Source organism: Oncorhynchus tshawytscha, linkage group LG08, assembly GCF_018296145.1.
Source record: "Oncorhynchus tshawytscha isolate Ot180627B linkage group LG08, Otsh_v2.0, whole genome shotgun sequence".
NCBI classification, from domain to species: domain Eukaryota; kingdom Metazoa; phylum Chordata; class Actinopteri; order Salmoniformes; family Salmonidae; genus Oncorhynchus; species Oncorhynchus tshawytscha.
This window is the reverse complement of record NC_056436.1, coordinates 8382017-8401886: the sequence shown is the minus strand read 5'-3', so window position 1 is coordinate 8401886 and position 19870 is coordinate 8382017. Positions and strand designations below refer to the sequence as shown.

At 43.3% G+C, this 19870-nt stretch overlaps 1 protein-coding gene across 1 annotated transcript; it reads right to left on the bottom strand.

Annotated features, from left to right (window-relative positions):
• Nucleotides 1–740: 740 nt before the first annotated feature.
• Nucleotides 741–17208, bottom strand: LOC112256950 (bifunctional epoxide hydrolase 2). The gene is made up of 19 exons (XM_024430549.2): nt 16899–17208; nt 14055–14133; nt 11924–12083; nt 11646–11836; nt 8376–8498; nt 7932–8003; nt 7554–7649; nt 7410–7488; nt 6474–6508; nt 6355–6381; nt 5566–5651; nt 4133–4244; nt 2349–2423; nt 2203–2245; nt 1903–2005; nt 1763–1832; nt 1602–1682; nt 1456–1514; nt 741–1117 (listed from the first exon to the last, which is right to left on the bottom strand). Exons 1-19 carry the CDS (start codon nt 17000–17002, stop codon nt 1033–1035), a joined length of 1680 nt encoding a protein of 559 aa, XP_024286317.2. The 5' UTR covers nt 17003–17208; the 3' UTR covers nt 741–1032.
• Between the last annotated feature and the right edge of the window lie 2662 nt (nt 17209–19870).

Genomic DNA, 19870 nt, shown 5'->3' with positions numbered 1-19870 from the left:
CTGTAATTATTTTTGTTTCCCCCCCGATTGACCGTTACGACAGAAGCCTGGAGGGTCTTCTAGGTCGTGAAGATATTTTAAATGTCTAGGGATTGCCTAATATTGGGCTAATGGCCTTCAGTTCAGAGAAAGACTAAATAATAATAATAATAATAATAATAATAATAATGCATATTAATAAGAACCATGAACTGTAAACTACGCAGACATTTAGTTACCAGACGGATTTGGCAAATGATCAATTCATTGGCACAATATCGTCCACTTCATCTATTGAAAGAGAAGTGTGGCACTAGAAAAGTTGCTATTTAACAAAACAAATCATTCATCTGTAGGGTACCTGTATAGCACTTTGTTTTAAGCTTCAATTTGTTCTGGTGTTCTTACCCAAACTGGGTGCAGCACCTGTTAAACCTTGTACTATTGTGAGACAGAGCTGGTTGATCTCTAGACATTTGAAATATCTTCATGACCTAGAAGACCCTCCAGGCTTCCGTCGTAACGGCCAATCGGGGGGGATCAAAAATAATTACAGGGGCAGTTTGGTAAAAACTCATCCCGTCTGAATCGACCACTGGAAAAAAACAGACAAGCTGGGGTAATAATGACATAATCGACATTCTATAGTAACACTTGTCAAATCAAATGTATTTACAAAGCCCTTCTTACATCAGCTGATGTCACAAAGTGCTGTACAGAAACCCAGCCTAAAACCCCCAAAACAGCAAGCAATGCAGGTGTAGAATGAAAATGGAAAGAGCAGGTGTCCTTTATATTTTGTACACTCAACAATATAGGTCAGTCGCACTTTCTCACGAACTGTCTCAAAAAGGGCCGTTTTGAGACATCATGCTGGAGGTGTCGTGGCTGTTGATACAGTGTACTTGTGCAGCGTGTGCGTCTTTAGAAGATAAAAATGTTTCGCGTAAATTTTTTTTTTAAAAAGGGCATCGTACAGTTGTAGAAATAATTCTGAATTGACAGATGATTCCAACAGTTCACTACAAAGGAATATGTTGTCCTGGTAACTGATCACAGCTTGGGTGTCATGGCAACCCCGGTGTTGTTGTGAGTGTCTTTCAGCCAGGAGATCAGAATGGTGTTCAGCTCAGATGGCCTAAAAAGAACACACACACACACACACACACACACACCAAATACAGTATGTCAGCCAATATACACAACTCTTTCAACCAGTACACTTTACACAGTTTATACCACACAAAACAACACACCAACTTCTTTAGACTGCAGAGCAGAAGTGAAGCTATGACCTTTAACCTCTACCTGACCCGTCTCCCTCAGCAGGGCTTTAGATCAGAGGTTATTCTGGGGACTAACAGGAACTGACTGCAGAGTTCACACAGTCAGCCTCCCCTCCATTGGTCTGTGCAAGGACACACACACACACACACACACACACATACACACAGTCACACACACACTGGGACCGACCTTTCCATCTGGGTCCAGTGTCCACATTCTTCGATGTGTCCTCTTGTTAGGTTCGGGATCTGACACATAGAGATGTCACAGTCACACGTGGCATCTACATGTATACATGTGTGTATAAATATGTGTGTGTGTGTGTGTGGTCTCACCATGTTTTCCATTCCCTTGGAGAAGACAGGCAGCAGGACAGGATCTTTACCAGCTGTCACCATGAGAGCTGGCATCAAGAGCTACACAAACACAGGAAACCACCATCATTCCTCAACATATACTGTAACTGTGTTAAGATATCACACACACACACCCCTACCTTAGCCCTGGGTCGGGAGCATAGCCATTTCCAGTTGCTCACAACATTTCGGTACCAGTTCAACGGCCCTCTGGAAAAACAGAACACTGTCACTCTCCTCCTGCTGCTGCCATTGTGTGTGTGTGTGTGTGTATGTGTACCTGAATCCCTTGTCTTTGAACTGAGTGATGTAGAACTGCAGAGCAGTCTCACTGAGGATAGAACTCCTGGGTATCTCGTCTGGTAGTCCTACGAACAGACCACCTACACACACACACACACACACACACACACACACAGTGTAGTCTGCAGTGTGAAGATTGATTGACAGCAATGTACGATGTTGCACAAGTTTTACAGCACAGTATTGTCCATCCAGTCAGTTGGTTAGTTGAATACCATAGGTCAACCCTTCAGCCCCAAGCCTCCAATCAGAATGTTGGTTTGTCTTCTAGACTCACCTCTGGCACAAACTCCAGCAGTGTTGATCTCAGGAACATTATCCTGGAGAACAACACAACAGAGATCATTCACGAGAGAGAGATCATTCACGAGAGAGAGAGAGATCATTCACGAGAGAGAGAGTGTGTGTGTGTGTGTGTGTCACCTTATCTCCACTGCCATGGAAGAAGATCTTAAAGGTCCTTGCCAGGTCTTTCTCCATCTCAGTCTCAGCTACACCCTGTAGAGGAGTTATATAAGGACAGGTCTCTGTTACACCCACTAGAGGAGGTATATAAGGAAAGGTCTCTGTTATACCCTGTAGAGGAGGTATATAAGGACAGCTCTCTGTTACACCCTGTAGAGGAGGTATATAAGGACAGGTCTCGGTTACACCCTGTAGAGGAGGTATATAAGGACAGGTCTTTGTTACAGCCAGTAGAGGACAGGTCTCTGTTACACCCTGTAGAGGAGGTATATAAGGACAGGTCTCGGTTACACCCTGTAGAGGAGGTATATAAGGACAGGTCTTTGTTACAGCTAGTAGAGGACAGGTCTCTGTTACACCCTGTAGAGGAGTTATATAAGGACAGGTCTCTGCTACACCCTGTAGAGGAGTTACGACCCTACTATACTATAGCCATTAGCCTTCAACCATTGAGAAAATCCTTCCGTTAAAGGCAATGAAAGCTCCTATGCACTCATGTTGAGTCATGTCCAATGGCAGCGTCCAAGCTCAAGAATCACAGAGGTTCAATTCTCGGTGGCTGTGTGTCACGTGTTCATTCTATCTTGTGAATTGAAATAATGAGAAATAAAAGTTGATTTTTGTTGCATATGGCCTCCACTAGACACACCACTGGTTATTGTACTAAGATGTATAAAGTCAAGAAGCTACTAGCTAGCACAAACTCTTTGCATATGGCCTCCACTAGACACACCACTGGTTATTGTACTAAGATGTATAAAGTCAAGAAGCTACTAGCTAGCACAAACTCTCGCTAGCTACATTGACTATGTTCACAATGTAAACAAAAGCAACTTGAGTAATTAGAGGATCATTTAGTAGCAACAGTTTAAGAGTACTTACGAAAAACTGGAACCAAGACCCAACTAGCTTTCACAGTCTCAGGTCAAAATGAGACGTTCTTCCATGTTTCTCAAACGTCAAATTTCGAAGTTGTTCAATCATCAATTTTTTAAGTGTTTAAAGATAGACATTAACTCCAAATTGTTAAGGTTAGTTGTTATCTCTAAATGGTTAAGGTAAGGGTTAAGGTTTGGGACCTTAAGGTTAATCATTATCTCTAAATGGTTAAGGTAAGGTTAATCATTATCTCTAAATGGTTAAGGTAAGGGTTAAGGTTTGGGACCTTAAGGTTAATCATTATCTCTAAATGGTTAAGGTAAGGTTAATCATTATCTCTAAATGGTTAAGGTAAGGGTTAAGGTTTGGGACAATCAATCAATTTTTTAAGTGTTAATAAAAATGGTTAGGTAAGGGTTAAGGTTTGGGACATTAACTCCTCTAAATGGTTAAGGTAAGGTTAATCATTATCTCTAAATGGTTAAGGTAAGGGTTAAGGTTTGGGACCTTAAGGTTAATCATTATCTCTAAATGGTTAAGGTAAGGTTAATCATTATCTCTAAATGGTTAAGGTAAGTTAATGTTTGGGACCTTTTGAGTCAGTCAGATGCTTACACCCATCCACCATCCCCTTCTACAACTGAAACCTATTTAAAGGTAACAGCAGACCTCTAGTGGTGGGTTTCCACGTCATCTCCCGACATCCTCAGACATGGATGGAAGTCGAACACTGACTTGTATCACGAGTGACCTGGCTGCCAAAGCTGTTGTACTGAGGCATAATGGATGAATATGGTACCGTACAGTAGGGAGACAATAGAGTAAAGTTCCTCTCCCCTCCTCCATTCTACACACACACTTACGGGGTCCTGGAAGTAGAGCTGGTAGTCAAAGATTGGCACAGTCTTCAGGAAGTTCATAGGATCCTTAGAGGGGTCCACGGGGAACAGAGGGGTGTTCAGAGAAGCTACCGCTCTACAAACACACACAGACACACCAGGTATTGGTTTAATGTTTTACCGTCTCAGGGAGTGTGTGTGTGTGTTAAGGTTTCCACATACTTAACGTGCGTAGATCTACCTACATGCATGTGTGCTCTTGGGTGGAGTCAGATGTTGGGGGGGGGGTAACATAATAGCCTTGCCGGTCCATGTGTTCCTAAACCCCCAATAGCAACATACACAAGGGGGCGATAGCAGAGGTTTTCTTGATGTAATTTTTAAACTTATTTTTATTATCCCCATTAGCTAACGCTAGCTAATCTTCCTGATGTCGTCCCACTTTTTACTTATTTGACCTTTATTTAACCAGGCAAGTCAGTTAAGAACAAATTCTTATTTTCAATGACGGCCTAGGTACAGTGGGTTAACTGCCTTGTTCAGGGGCAGAACGACAGATTTGTACCTTGTCAGCTCAGGGATTTGATCTACCAACCTTTATGGTTACTAGTCCAACGCTCTAACCACTAGGCTACCTTGCCGGCCCCACTTGTGGTAAAACCAAATATGAATTACGTCAAAAAACATCACCACTGTTAGCTCATTTCAATGAAACCCAACTGCATATTGAATAATAGCTACAAGTTTAAGTTTGCTTTACATTACCTCGTTTGGTGCCTGGCTGTTGTCTGTAGGCTATTCCGATAGCAGCCTGCTAGCTAGCAGGCTAAATACAGCAAGCAAACTAGCCTTTTAGTTTCCCACCTCGCCCCCCATGTGAAATAATCCCATTTATAAAATGTAAGAATATGCCCTGGTAAATATTTTTTATACTTGCTAGTGTAACCTACAACATTATCCCAGTTAGTTTTTATTTAATTTAAATTTTACCCCCTTTTTCGTGGTATCCAATTGTTTTTTAGTAGCTACTATCTTGTCTCATCGCTACAACTCCCGTACGGGGTCGGGAGAGACGAAGGTTGAAAGTCATGCGTCCTCCGATACACAACCCAACCAAGCCGAACATTATCGCAGTTTAACATGCTGCTTGAATGTATTCGTCTCCCAGTATCAGCAAAAAATAGAATGACATCTTTTTTTGCTTACAGAAAAATCACGTGGCTGTTTTTAGGTAGTTAATAATACACAAAAAAATTCCTTCATTTAGAAGTTCCATTTTCAACCAGTGAGTTTGGTGATAAAATACAAAGCTTCATACTACTCAACGCGGCCCCCACCGCCGCGGAAGGAATTGTGTAGTCCGTAAAAATATTTGAGCAGGACTATGCCCATTTTATGCCGTAAAACGACATTCACATACTCCGTTTGCGTAAGGTGTGTAGACCCCTTTAGTCTACCTGACTCTCTCTGGATGACACCGGGCCATGTTCCAGACCACAGCTCCACCCCAATCATGACCAACCAGAGTCACCTGGGGAATACCCTGAGAGCGAGAGAGCCAGAGCGAGAGAGAGACAAAGCGAGAGAGAGACAGAACGAGAGAGCGAGAGAGACAGAACGAGAGAGAGAGAGACAGAGCGAGAGAGAGACAGAGCGAGAGACAGAGCGAGAGAGAGAGACAGACAGAGACAGAGCGAGAGAGAGAGACAGACAGAGACAGAGCGAGAGAGAGAGACAGACAGAGACAGAGCGAGAGAGAGAGAGACAGAGCGAGAGAAAGAGCGAGAGAGAGAGAGAGAAAGAGCGAGAGAGAGAGACAGAGCGAGAGACAGAGCGACAGAGACAGAGCGAGAGAGAGAGAGAGAGCGAGAGAGAGAGCGAGAGAGACAGAGCGAGAGAGAGAGAGAGAGAGAGAGAGAGCGAGAGAAAGAGCGAGAGAAAGAGCGAGAGAGAGAGAGAAAGAGCGAGAGAGAGAGAGACAGACAGAGAGAGACAGAGCGAGAGACAGACAGAGAGAGAGAGAGAGACAGAGCGAGAGAGAGAGAGACAGAGCGAGAGAGAGAGAGCGAGAGAGACAGAGAGAGAGAGCGAGAGAAAGAGCGAGAGAGAGACAGAGAGACAGAGCGAGAGAGAGGGCATTAAAGGAAGTGTTGAACTCTTCCTGTAGCATCACACCCCCCATGTGGCGACTAATACTTCACCCTGATAGTTTAACATACAGGGCTGATTATTGTGAGTGGACTCACCATTTTATCCATGAAAGTCACAAGATCCTACAACAGAGATAAGAACATACAGAAAACCATTACAATCATGTCAAGGATAGACAGAGGATGTTTTGTTCGTATGTAAACATGTCCTTTACCTGGCAGATCTGTTCCTGTGAGTACTCCTCTATGTCTAGAGAGAGAACGTGTGGGAGAGGAAAGAGGAAGCGAGAGTGTTATTGAACTTGGATAAATCAATCTTGATCTGTAATAATGATGGTGTTCCTATTGTGTTTGACACTACAGTCCCCCAACAGCAGGGAGATGGAGAAACCAGGCTTTACTGTTCAACTAACAGCAGGGAGACGGGGAAACCAGTCTTTAAACTGTTCAACTAACAGCAGGGAGACGGGGAAACCAGTCTTTAAACTGTTCAACTAACAGCAGGGAGACGGGGAAACCAGGCTTTAAACTGTTCAACTAACAGCAGACTAAACTTAAAACTGTAAAACCATGTAGCGAGACATTGTCAGTAAACCTTGTACATGTCTACATTCACATAACTGTACTTCTCTAGTGTGAGAAAGCAAAGATAGAAGGTATAAATAAGGAAGGAAGGTGCCACACAGCACTTCTCATAAAGATGGTTATGTGAAAGTTGTGGTCATTCCACCCTACTCCAGACCCTACTCCAGCCAGGTCACTCCAGACCCTACTCCAGCCAGGTCACTCCAGACCCTACTCAAGCCAGGTCACTCCAGACCCTACTCCAGCCAGGTCACTCCAGACCCTACTCCAGCCAGGTCACTCCAGCCAGGTCACTCCAGATCCAAGGTTATATGTATTGTTCATCCAGGTCCCCAGTACGTCAGGAGATGCCTCTAAAACCGGCCACTAGGGGCAACGGTGAGTGCTATTACCATCAAGTAGGGTGTTGTGGACGGCGGGGGGGCGTAAAGCCACAAGCTCCGGCTCCGAAGGTCCCGTGTTCAATCCCAGTACCAGGCACTCATTATATATTGTTTAGATTCAAATGTAACCGCCATAATTCAATTCACTATAGACAAAAAGACAATGTTCACTCACACACTAACCTGGTGGAGCTGTAGACTCTCCATAGCCCTTCATGTCCAGAGATAAGACTCTGAACCCTGCATCAGCTAGAGCTGGAATCTGAGACAGAGAGAGAGGTGTGTGAGTGAGTAGTAGTAGTAGTATATATGTGTGTGTGTGTGTACCTGGTATCTCCATGAGTACCAACTCTCAGGGAAGCCATGACACAGCATGACTGGAGGCCCCGTTCCCATCTCCACATAGTGCAGCTTTACCCTGGGCTAGAGAGAGAGAGAGACAGAGAGAGAGAGAGAGAGAGAGAGAGAGAGAGAGAGAGAGAGAGAGAGAGAGAGAGAGAGACAGAGAGAGAGAGAGAGACAGAGAGAGAGAGAGAGAGACAGAGAGAGACAGAGAGAGAGACAGAGAGAGAGAGAGAAACAGAGAGAGAGAGAGAAACAGAGAGAGAGAGAGAAACAGAGAGAGGTGAGTGAGATCTTCAATAAAGTAATACCCTTGTGTAATCACGTATACGCTTTCTGCTACATACAGCATTGTGTTGTTACCTTGATGGTGATATATCCATGAGACACCTCCTCTGGGTTGCAAGAGGCTGGGTAGCTTTCCCCTGTTACGACCTGGAACACACACACACACACACACACACACACACACACACACACACACACACACACACCTCCTCCATAACAAAACCAACATTGAATAATAGGCTACTCGATTGATTCCCAGAGGAAATGTAAATTATAGACATAAACAGAGATATTATCTCTCTGCTAATCAGCCCTCAGAACGGAGATTCCTGAAATCACCATTAACATTTGATATACAAGACTTCATTTTTTTTTTAAGGGTTTGGAATCCTGCAGCTGGCGAATGTATCAGGGAAGTCAGCGATGACACGTTTACTTTAAGTCTGAAAAAATAACCATCACATTCTCACAGACATTGTGACGGACAAGAAAAGTTGCATATCATTGTGATCGTGTTACCTGTACGCCAGTGAAGGTCTCTACTTGTTTCAGAGCTTCCGGCAGGTCCTTCACCAGAACAGCTGTCATCCCTACTGCCTCTGCTGCTCCCACCCCCTCCTCGTCATCACCCAACCACAGAGCCTGAAAAACAGACTGACAGGTCAGCTGTCCACTCGCAACACCTGGAACACAGATGAGAGTAACTCAATTAGCCATGTCAGCTTACAGGTTTTTATTTATTTACAATGATAGCCTACTCCGGCCAAGCCTGGACAACACTGGGCCAATTCTGCACCACCCTATGGGACTACCAATCACAGCCGGATGTGAAACAGCCTGGATTTGAACCAGGGACTGTAGTAACGCATTTTGCACTGAGATGCAGTGCCTTAGACCGCTGCGCCACTCAGGATCCCAAAGCTGGCTACTATTGCTAAGCTGGCTACTATTGCTAAGCTGGCTACTATTGCTAAGCTGGCTACTATTGCTAAGCTGGCTACTATTGCTAAGCTGGCTACTATTGCTAAGCTGGCTACTATTGCTAAGCTGGCTACTATTGCTAAGCTGGCTACTATTGCTAAGCTGGCTACTATTGCTAGCTTGCGTACCATAAAGGCACATTCTCCATATTGATACAATTATAATTGTCAATCTTTTGGAAGGTGAAACGTCACCCAGAATTCAGAGTTGTAACAACAAATGGAGACTAGGAGCTGCCAATAACTCTGACAGCACGAGAACGCAGCATCGGTCTCGCAGGTAATGTGTTAGTTATAATGAGAGAAGGAAGTATGAGAACTGTCGCCAATGTCTGACCACACTGTAAATGGCCCTGCCTCCATTAACACAGGTGACCACCCGCTTGACAACGTACAAACACACAGGTGACCACCCGCTTGACAACGTACAAACACACAGGTGACCACCCGCTTGACAACGTACAAACACACAGGTGACCACCCGCTTGACAACGTGACAAACACACAGGTGACCACCCGCTTGACAACGTACAAACACACAGGTGACCACCCGCTTGACAACGTACAAACCCAGGTGACCACCCGCTTGACAACGTACAAACCCAGGTGACCACCCGCTTGACAACGTACAAACCCACGTGACCACCCGCTTGACAACGTACAAACCCACGTGACCACCCGTGACCACCCGTTTGACAACGCTTGACAACGTACAAACCCACGTGACCACCCGCTTGACAACGTACAAACCAGTTGAGCTATAGAAAAGGATTTGAATTCGATAGCACCATTTCAAGTGATCTGTGGAGTGAGCTTACAATTCTGAACTCTGTTACACAGATAACTTCCTGTTGTTAATGACACAATAGCTGAGAGCAACTCTACACAGGGAGGTCAGATAAGGATTTCTCGTGGCATGTGTAAACGGATATGTATAAGCGGAGGTTTTTAGGAATGTAACAACTTCTTCATGGGAGGTAGAAGCTGTAACTCTCAAGACATTTTTTAAATTTTTTTTTTATTTATTTAACCAGGTAGGCAAGTTGAGAACAAGTTCTCATTTACAATTGCGACCTGGCCAAGATAAAGCAAAGCAGTTCGACACATACAACGACACAGAGTTACACGTGGAATAAACAAACATACAGTCAATAATACAGTTGAAAAATAAGTCTATATACGATGTGAGCAAATGAGGTGAGATAAGGGAGGTAAAGGCAAAAAAAAGGCCATGGTGGCAAAGTAAATACAATATAGCAAGTAAAACACTGGAATGGGAGATTTGCAGTGGAAGAATGTGCAAAGTAGAAATAAAAATAATGGGGTGCAAAGGAGCAAAATTAAATAAATAAATACAGTAGGGGAGAGGTAGTTGTTTGGGCTAAATTATAGGTGGGCTATGTACAGGTGCAGTAATCTGTGAGTTGCTCTGACAGTTGATGCTTAAAGCTAGTGAGGGAGATAAGTGTTTCCAGTTTCAAAGATTTCTGTAGTTCGTTCCAGTCATTGGCAGCAGAGAACTGGAAGGAGAGGAGGCCAAAGGAAGAATTGGTTTTGGGGGTGACTAGAGAGATATACCTGCTGGAGCGCGTGCTACAGGTGGGTGATGCTATGGTGACCAGCGAGCTGACATAAGGGGGGACTTTACCTAGCAGGGTCTTGTAGATGACCTGGAGCCAGTGGGTTTGGCCAAACCCCAGTGGGTTTGGTGACGAGTATGAAGCGAGGGCCAGCCAGTGTGCAGGTCGCAGTGGTGGGTAGTATATGGGGCTTTGGTGACAAAACGGATGGCACTGTGATAGACTGCATCCAATTTGCTGAGTAGAGTGTTGGAGGCTATTTTGTAAATGACATCGTCGAAGACAAGGATAGTCAGTTTTACAAGGGTATGTTTGGCAGCATGAGTGAAGGATGCTTTGTTGTGAAATAGGAAGCCAATTCTAGATTTAATTCTGGATTGGAGATGTTTGATGTGAGTCCAGAAGGAGAGTTTACAGTCTAACCAGACACCTAGGTATTTGTAGTTGTCCACATATTCTAAGTCAGAACCGTCCAGAGTAGTGATGCTGGACAGGCAGGCAGGTGCAGGCAGTGATCGGTTGAAGAGCATGCATTTAGTTTTACTTGTATTTAAGAACAATTGGAGGCCATGGAAGGAGAGTTGTATGGCATTGAAGCTTGTTTGGAGGATTGTTAACGCAGTGTCCAAAGAAGGGCCAGAAGTAGACAGAATGGTGTCGTCTGCATAGAGGTGGATCAGAGACTCACCAGCAGCAAGATGTATACATTGATGTATACAGAGAAGAGAGTCGGTCCAAGAATTTAACCCTGTGGCACCCCCATAGAGACTGCCAGAAGCCCGGACAACAGGCCCTCCAAATTGACACACTGAACTCTATCAGAGAAGTAGTTGGTGAACCAGGCGAGGCAATCATTTGAGAAACCAAGGCTATCGAGTCTGCCGATGAGGATGTGGTGATTGACAGAGTGGAAAGCCTTGACCAGGTCAATGAATACAGCTGCACAGTATTGTTTCTTATCGATGGCGGTTAAGATATCGTTTAGGACCTTGAGCGTGGCTGGCTGATATCAGGATGTCGTTGCAAATAGGATCAAATGTTATTGATGCCATTTTAATTTGACTCTTAATAAAAGTTATCATACGTGCTGAGATCAGCAGAACAGTCTTTACAGACATACAGGTCACCTCTACCTCTCTGGGAGAACTGCTGTTAGGCCTTGGTGTGTCTGTGTGTATGCACGCAGTGTGTGTGTGTGTGTGTAAGGACATGCCAGTGTGTGTGTATACCTGTTTCGGAGGCACTCCCAGCTGTGTGAGAGCGGAGGTGAACAGGTCAGTCTCTGGGACCCTGAGGCCTGTACGACAGGACTGTAGCACCACATCAAAATGGCCGCCCAGCAGAGAGAGGAGCCGGCCAGAGCTATCTCCACTCCCACTGTCATCCACCCACTGGTTGGCCAACACGCCTGTTAATAACCCTGACAGACAACACAAGGAAGCGGGACATGGCATGTGACCTTAGACTGTACAATGTGAACTCTGTGTCAGGTGTGTGTGTCTGTTACCTTGTCTGCGGAGCGTAGCTACGGTCTGCAGAATGTGTTTGTTGACGGTGGTTGAGTCTCTGAGTTCCTCCAACAGGCTCTTAACAGAGAACCCAGCAGGAAGACTGACCTTCTGATCTGATGCTGCACTCACACACTCTGCATCAAGCTCTGGGATCATCTACACAGTGGTAGACACACACACACACACACACACACACACACAATGACTTGTTGTCACATGTCATGTAAGGTGATGCAAGAATTTCCATGGAAGGCCTATTTCAATAGAGGGAACACATTTCAATAGAGGGAACACATTTCAATAGAGGGAACACATTTCAATAGAGGGAACACATTTCAATAGAAGGCCCATTTCCATGGATTATAATATACATAGACTAAACTATTTCTGCTGTGTCATGTTTGTACCAGTTCCAGGGGTCATTGAGGAACCAATGTTTGAGGTGGCATGTAGCCTAGAGGTTAGAGCGTTGGGTCTGTAACTGAACGATTGCTAGGTCAAATCCCAGAGCTGACAAGATTAAAAATCTGTCGTTCTTCCCCTGAACAAGGAAGTTAGTCTAGGAAGAGTGGGTTGTCATTGTAAATAAGAATTTGTTCTTAACTGACTTGCCTAGTTAAATAAAATCCAGATCTTTAACTTTTAGAGTTAACAGCTTGGCAACGGAGTTCTGACCATGTTGGTCGTTTGAATGTGATGTTATTTGTCTGTGTAGGCTGCAAAAGGAAATGTATATCTATAATATCTGTAAATGTGGTTGGATACGTCATATGGATGGTGTGATGCAATTACGGAACCTCCAGAGTCATGCTGAGGCCAAACTGAACTCCATACTGCCTCACCGATCGCCTCAACTTTTGTAACAATGTGGAGGGCTCCTTATAGCTCTGCATTGACATGATTGGTTGACGGTAGGTGAGGGCGGGAGGTTCTGTATCAACACAAACTTACTTCCTGAACAAGGTCCTTGACAACAGCTCTGCGCTGCTCTGGGAAGCGCAGGAAGTACGGATGCCCTGACTTCTACAATCACCGTAAATGCTGCACGGCCCCTCGGATTGACCATGCAGTGCCTTTAACCTCTCTTGGGTAGGGGGCAGTATTTTCACGTCCGGATGAAAAACGTGCCCAAAGTAAACTGCCTGTTACTCAGGCCCAGAACCTAAGATATGCATATAATTAGTAGATCTGGATAGACAACACTCAAAAGTGTCTAAAACTGTTACAATTATGTCTGTGGGTATAACAGAACTGATATGACAGGCGAAACCCTGAGGACAAACCATCCCCCCCAAAAAATATATTTTCAGCCTACCACTGTTTTCAATGGCTGTCACATTTATTATAAGGCGAAATCCTCCCAGATTGCAGTTCCTAGATCTTCCACTAGATGGCAACAGTCTTTAGAAAGAATTCCATCCTGGTTTTTGGAAAACTGAGCCAGAAATTGTAGCTTTTCTAGGTGGCTCCCTGTTTGGCTGTAGTGTTTCCAAGCGCGTGGATGAGAGTGCCCTCTTTGGTATTTTTCTCCGGTAAAGACAATAACGATTCTCCGTCTTCAATTTTATTGTTTATTTACGTATTAGGGTATCTAAGGTTTGATTATAGATGTTGTTTGACTTGTTTGGAAAAGTTTATTAGTAACGTTTTGGATTCATTTTGTATGCATTTTGATGGAGAGAAACTGGGTGGATTATTGACTGAAGCACGCCGGCTATACTGAGTTTTTATGGATATAAAAAAGGATATTATCGAACAAAAGGACAATTTGTGATGTATCTGGGACCTTTTGGAGTGCCAACAGAAGAAGATCAAAGGTAAGGCATATATTATATCACTATTTCTGACTTTCGTGGCACACCTACCTGGTTGTTTTTCATGCTTTTGTATGTGGGGTGCTGTCCTCAGATAATTGCATGGTGTGCTTTCGCTGTAAAGCCTTTTTGAAATCTGACAAAGCGGCTGGATTAACAAGACGTTAAGCTTTATTTTGACGTATTACACTTGTGCTTTTATGAAAGTTAAATATTTATAATTCTGTAGTTTGAATTTCGCGCTCTGCAATTTCACCGGATGTTGCCCAGGTGGGACGCTACCGTCCCACCTGCCCATAAGAAGTTAACTCACCTGAGAGAGTGTGAGTTTGCCCCGCTCTGCGCGTTCCATGGCGCTGTGCTTGTCAATCACCACCTTCTTCAGAAAACCACTAAAACAGAACAGAACCATTTAACCATTCAATTACACACCACACATATTATATACACCACACTACTGTATTGCGGCTTTGACTTATCAGTGGTTAAGCTGAATATTCAATTTTACAATCGAAGGTATCAACGTATACAACGTCTCATATCTGTCTGGAAGTTTAGAGCCATTTCAGATGGATTTCACACAGAATCTGTCTGGGAGTTTAGAGCCATTTCAGATGGATTATTATTTTATTTTTTTAATACTCCACATTCTCTTCCATTCAGTCCATGTAAAAGGAGGCTACTGGTGGCGTAGGGTAGTAGGGGGTAACTAGCCCCCTGGAGTAACTGCCCCTCCCCCTGCAATTCACCTAAAGACCACAAGATGTCACCAAATTATTTTCCCAACACTTTCCCTGGCTGTCACTGTTCTTGCTGAACAAAAGAGTTCCTCTGTGTCATCACAACTTTTGGAGATATTTCAACCACGTTTCAACCAACGATTTTGTGGTAAGCTGATCTCCTTGTTGCAATTTTAAAAAAAAGTTGTAGATATAGTCTAACAATGAAGATATATACAGCTCTGGAAAAAATTAAGAGACAACTGCAAAATTATCAGTTTCTCTAGTTTTACTATGTATAGGTATGTGTTTGGGTAAAATGAACATTTTTGTTTTATTCTATAAACTACTGACAACATTTCTCCCAAATTCCTAATAAAAATGTTGTCATTTAGAGCATTTATTTGCAGAAAATGACAACTGGTCAACAACGACGAGACGGCCTACAGGGAGGAGGTGAGGGCCCTCGGAGTGAGGTGTCAGGAAAATAACCTCACACTCAACGTCAACAAAACTAAGGAGAGGATTGTGGACTTCAGGAAACAGCAGAGGGAACACCCCCCTATCCACATCGATGGAACAGTAGTGGAGAGGGTAGCAAGTTTTAAGTTCCTCGGCATACACATCACAGACAAACTGAATTGGTCTACCCACACAGACAGCATCGTGAAGAAGGTGCAGCAGCGCCTCTTCAACCTCAGGAGGCTGAAGAAATTCGGCTTGTCACCAAAAGCACTCACAAACTTCTACAGATGCACAATCGAGAGCATCCTGGCGGGCTGTATCACCGCCTGGTACGGCAACTGCTCCGCCCACAACCGTAAGGCTCTCCAGAGGGTAGTGAGGTCTGCACAACGCATCACCGGGGGCAAACTACCTGCCCTCCAGGACACCTACACCACCCGATGTTACAGGAAGGCCATAAAGATCATCAAGGACAACAACCACCCGAGCCACTGCCTGTTCACCCCGCTATCATCCAGAAGGCGAGGTCAGTACAGGTGCATCAAAGCTGGGACCGAGAGAGTGAAAAACAGCTTCTATCTCAAGGCCATCAGACTGTTAAACAGCCACCACTAACATTGAGTGGCTGCTGCCAACACATTGACTCAACTCCAGCCACTTTAATAATGGGAATTGATGGGAAATTATGTAAAATATATCATTAGCCACTTTAAACAATGCTACCTAATATAATGTTTACATACCCTACATTATTCATCTCATATGTATACGTATATACTGTACTCTATATCATCTACTGCATCTTTATGTAATACATGTATCACTAGCCACTTTAACTATGCCACTTTGTTTACACACTCATCTCATATGTATATACTGTACTCAATACCATCTACTGTATCTTGCCTATGCCGCTCTGTACCATCACTCATTCATATATCCTTATGTACATATTCTTTATCCCCTATAAGGTAGTAGTTTTGGAATTGTTAGTTAGATTACTTGTTGGTTATTACTGCATTGTCGGAACTAGAAGCACAAGCATTTCGCTACACTCGCATTAACATCTGCTAACCATGTATATGTGACAAATAAAATTGGATTTGATTTGAAATAACAAAAATATGCAGTGTTGTCTGACCTTGAATAATGCAGAGAAAATAAGTTCATATTTATTTTTAAACACTGCTAATGTTTTAACTTACGAAGAGATCAAAATCAATATTTGGTCGAATAACCCCGATTTTTAATCACAGCTTTCCTGCGTCTTGGCATGCTCTCCGCCAGTCTTTCACATTGATGTTAGGGGGGGCAAGTTAGGGGGGCAAGTTACCCCCTTGTCTCTACCCATTGGGGGGGTTGAATCAACACGTCATAAGAAAACGGTAAATAATGTTATGCCGTTGAATCAACGTGGAAAACTGTTTGGATTTCCAAAAAGTAATCAATATTAAGAGTTGTCTTTTCTTCACCCAATTTAGCCTAAATCCAATGACGTGATGTTTGGGGGTTAGGGCGTTGGGCCAGTAACCGAAAGGTTGCTAGATCGAATCCCTATGCTGACAAGGTTAAATGATTTAATTCTGCCCCTGAACAAGGCAGTTAACCCACTGTTCATAGGCCGTCATTGAAAATAAGAATGTGTTCTTAACGGACTTGCCAGGTGAAATATCAAATGTATTGGTCACATACACATGGTTAGCAAATAGTATTGCGAATGTAGCAATGTATTAATGCGTGTTCTTCTAGTTCCGAAAGTGCAGCAATATCTAACAAGTAATATCTAACAAATCTATGGTCAAACTGTAACTTCATTAACAAAATCACCGTTATGTTGTTGTGTAGCCAAATGTTTATTATTCCGAACATGCGCATAACTAACTGATGTTTCAGTGTCCGTCAGTACGCGCTGAACAATGCATGAGATTCAGTTTGCACTATATCTCACCGCTGAAAAAAGATTTGATTCCTACCTGGGGAGTTTGAGGGTTTCTTCGAATTTGAGGAAAACTTCTGCAGGTCTGGGAGAAACAACGACCCCCCACAGGTTGAACAAAACCGCCTTCTTGGTCGCCATTTCATCGATCTCTCTGTCCGGGGAAGTCTCTACTGAGGACAGGGGAGGTGGGTGACTAAGTGAAACTCTGACCTACTGAAAACAATTTATGTAATAGTGGGCTATCGCTACACAACTCCTCCCCTAAATGAGTCGATGCGTTCTAGGTCGTCATTAATGTACTCGTGCCGCTGCGCACATGATAAACTGCCACTGTAAAAATGTAAATAAATTGGGTTAAATTCCGGCATAAAAGGGGTAATACGCCACCTCCTGTCAGATTGGTGTGTTTACGTTGTATAATGCACTCAGTGGTAAAATTATGGAATTCTGGGTAATCCACAGCAAATCTATGGAGAATTGTTGTGGGAGTGCTGCTAATATTGAGGGCTGAACATACTGTGTCCCATGATTGCAGCGTTGGTAATAAACACACTATCCTCCCACTAATCATTTGTGTGCTGACTCACTGACTTTGTGGGACAGGAAGAAACGGTCACACTACTGTGTTTGTGGGTCCTGAGATAGACGTTGTGATCTCATATGTATATACTGTACTCTATACCATCTACTGTATCTTGCCTATGCCGTTCTGTACCATCACTCATTCATATATCTTTATGTACATATTCTTTATCCCTTTACACTTGTGTGTATAAGGCAGTGTGGTGTAAAATCGTCTTACAAATATAACACTTACAAGAACTTGTGAATTCAATGAAGGCTTTTTAATACAAACATATCAGAAGCCGAGCTGGTCCACGGAACCACCACAGACCCTAAGCTCCTATACACATACAACATAGGAGTCCATCCCACATGCAAATGAAGTTCCTTCCCTCAGTCCATCTGCCACCATTATCTTTCAGTCTAAGTGTCCTGCTTGGGGTGGCAGGGTAGCCTAGTGGTTAGAGTGTTGGACTATCAACCGGAAGGTTGCAAGTTCAAACCCCTCAGCTGACAAGGTACAAATCTGTCGTTCTGCCCCTGAACAGGCAGTTAACCCACTGTTCCCAGGCTGTCATTGAAAATAAGAATTTGTTCTTAACTGACTTGCCTGGTTAAATAAAGGTTAAATAAAGGTTAAATAAATAACGCCCATATCTGCTTTCAGTCAAGTTATAATGGTGGCAGGACCTCTTCATGTCCTAAAAATAAAATATGTCCATCTATCTATCCTATGGGCTTTGGTCTTCGTACTTATGTTTAGCTTGTTGTGCTTCTTTGGTATGTCTGTCCTTATTAGGACTAGTAGACTATGTGTCCCTCTAACATGAGTATGTTCAGCTGTCCTATGTACTTATGTGTCGCCTTCTCCGCCTGTGGTCTGATGTACACCTGTCCTTGCTCTATAGCAGTATATCTGTCCCTATATGTGCCATTTACTCCCACAGTAGTAGTAGTGGAATTGTTAGGTTAGATTACTCGTTGGTTATTACTGCATTGCCGGAACGAGAAGCACAAGCATTTCTCTACACTCGCATTAACATCTGCTAACCATGTGTATGTGACAAATAACATTTGATTTGATTTGAGATCTGACGATCAGCGCAGCGCGACTGTTGCTGTAAAACGCTCTTGAAGGCAACCGGTTAAAAGATCAAATGCTTTTTTATGGAAAATGATTAACTCAAAGCCCGAGGCTATAATCTTACACGCAGATCACCAGCTCGCCGAATGTGCGGTTATGGATGTGTGTTGAAATATGAATTATCTGCCGGGATCTATGGTAATATATAGAGAAGTGTGCTATTCTAATTTATTGATCAACTAGTTAGGCGTTTGTCTCTAGTAGGTCAAAGGCTGTTGTTGTAGGTGAGAAGTGAGGAAGGAGAGGCAGGCTGTTCACACTCACCTGGTTCAATTCTTTCAGGTTATAAGGTTATTATATATATATATTATAGGTTATTTAGTAAACTAAAACTGAGACTACAATGAATCATGAAAACACGATTTAGTAAACGGAAACAAAATAATTAACAAACTCGTTTGGAAAAACGTAAAACACATTGAAACTATTATCTTTAACTCCATAACAAATTCAAATATAAAACTAATGAATAACTTTTGAAAGTGTTTTCAAAATGTTTTTTTTTTTACGTTTTCTTCTTCTTCTTCTAATGGGGTTATCAAGCGTCTGAATCTGTCGGGTCACATTAAGATTGACATAAAGGTAGACTTAGTGAGATGATGTTGCCATGAGCAACACCACGGGTATTGGATCCGTTTGAGTGGTAAGGCTAAAGCAACCGACTGTAGACGACAGAGACGTGAAGTCTGAAGCGTTGCATCTGCGACAGCCGAAAGTTGGACACTAAATGTGGTTTTCCAACAGCAAGGCTCAGATCAACATGGCAGTGTTGACATTGTTTATATCATGTTTTTCTTTATAATGTACACAGCGTATATGAATACCTTCCTAATGTTTAGTTCCCCCCTCCCTTTGTCCTCAGAACAGCTTCAATTCGTGGGGGCATGGACTCTACAAGGTGTCGAAAGCGTTCCACAGGGATGCTGGCCCATGTTGACTCCGATGCTTCCCACAGTTGTGTCAAGTTGGCTGGGTGTCCTTTGGGTGGTGGACCATTCTTGATACACACAGGAAACGGTTTAGCTTGAAAAACCCAGCTGCGTTGCAGTTCTTGACACAAACCTGTGCGCCTGTTACCTACTACCATACCCAATTCAAAGACACAAATCTTTTGTCTTGCCAATTCACCCTCTGAATGACGCACATACACAATCCATTTTTTAATAGTCTCCTCTCCTTCATCTACTCTGATCAAAGTGGATTTAACAAGTGACATCAATAAGGGATCACAGCTTTCACCTGGATTCACCTGGTCAGTCAATGTCATGGAAAGAGCAGGTGTTCCTTAAGTTTTGTAT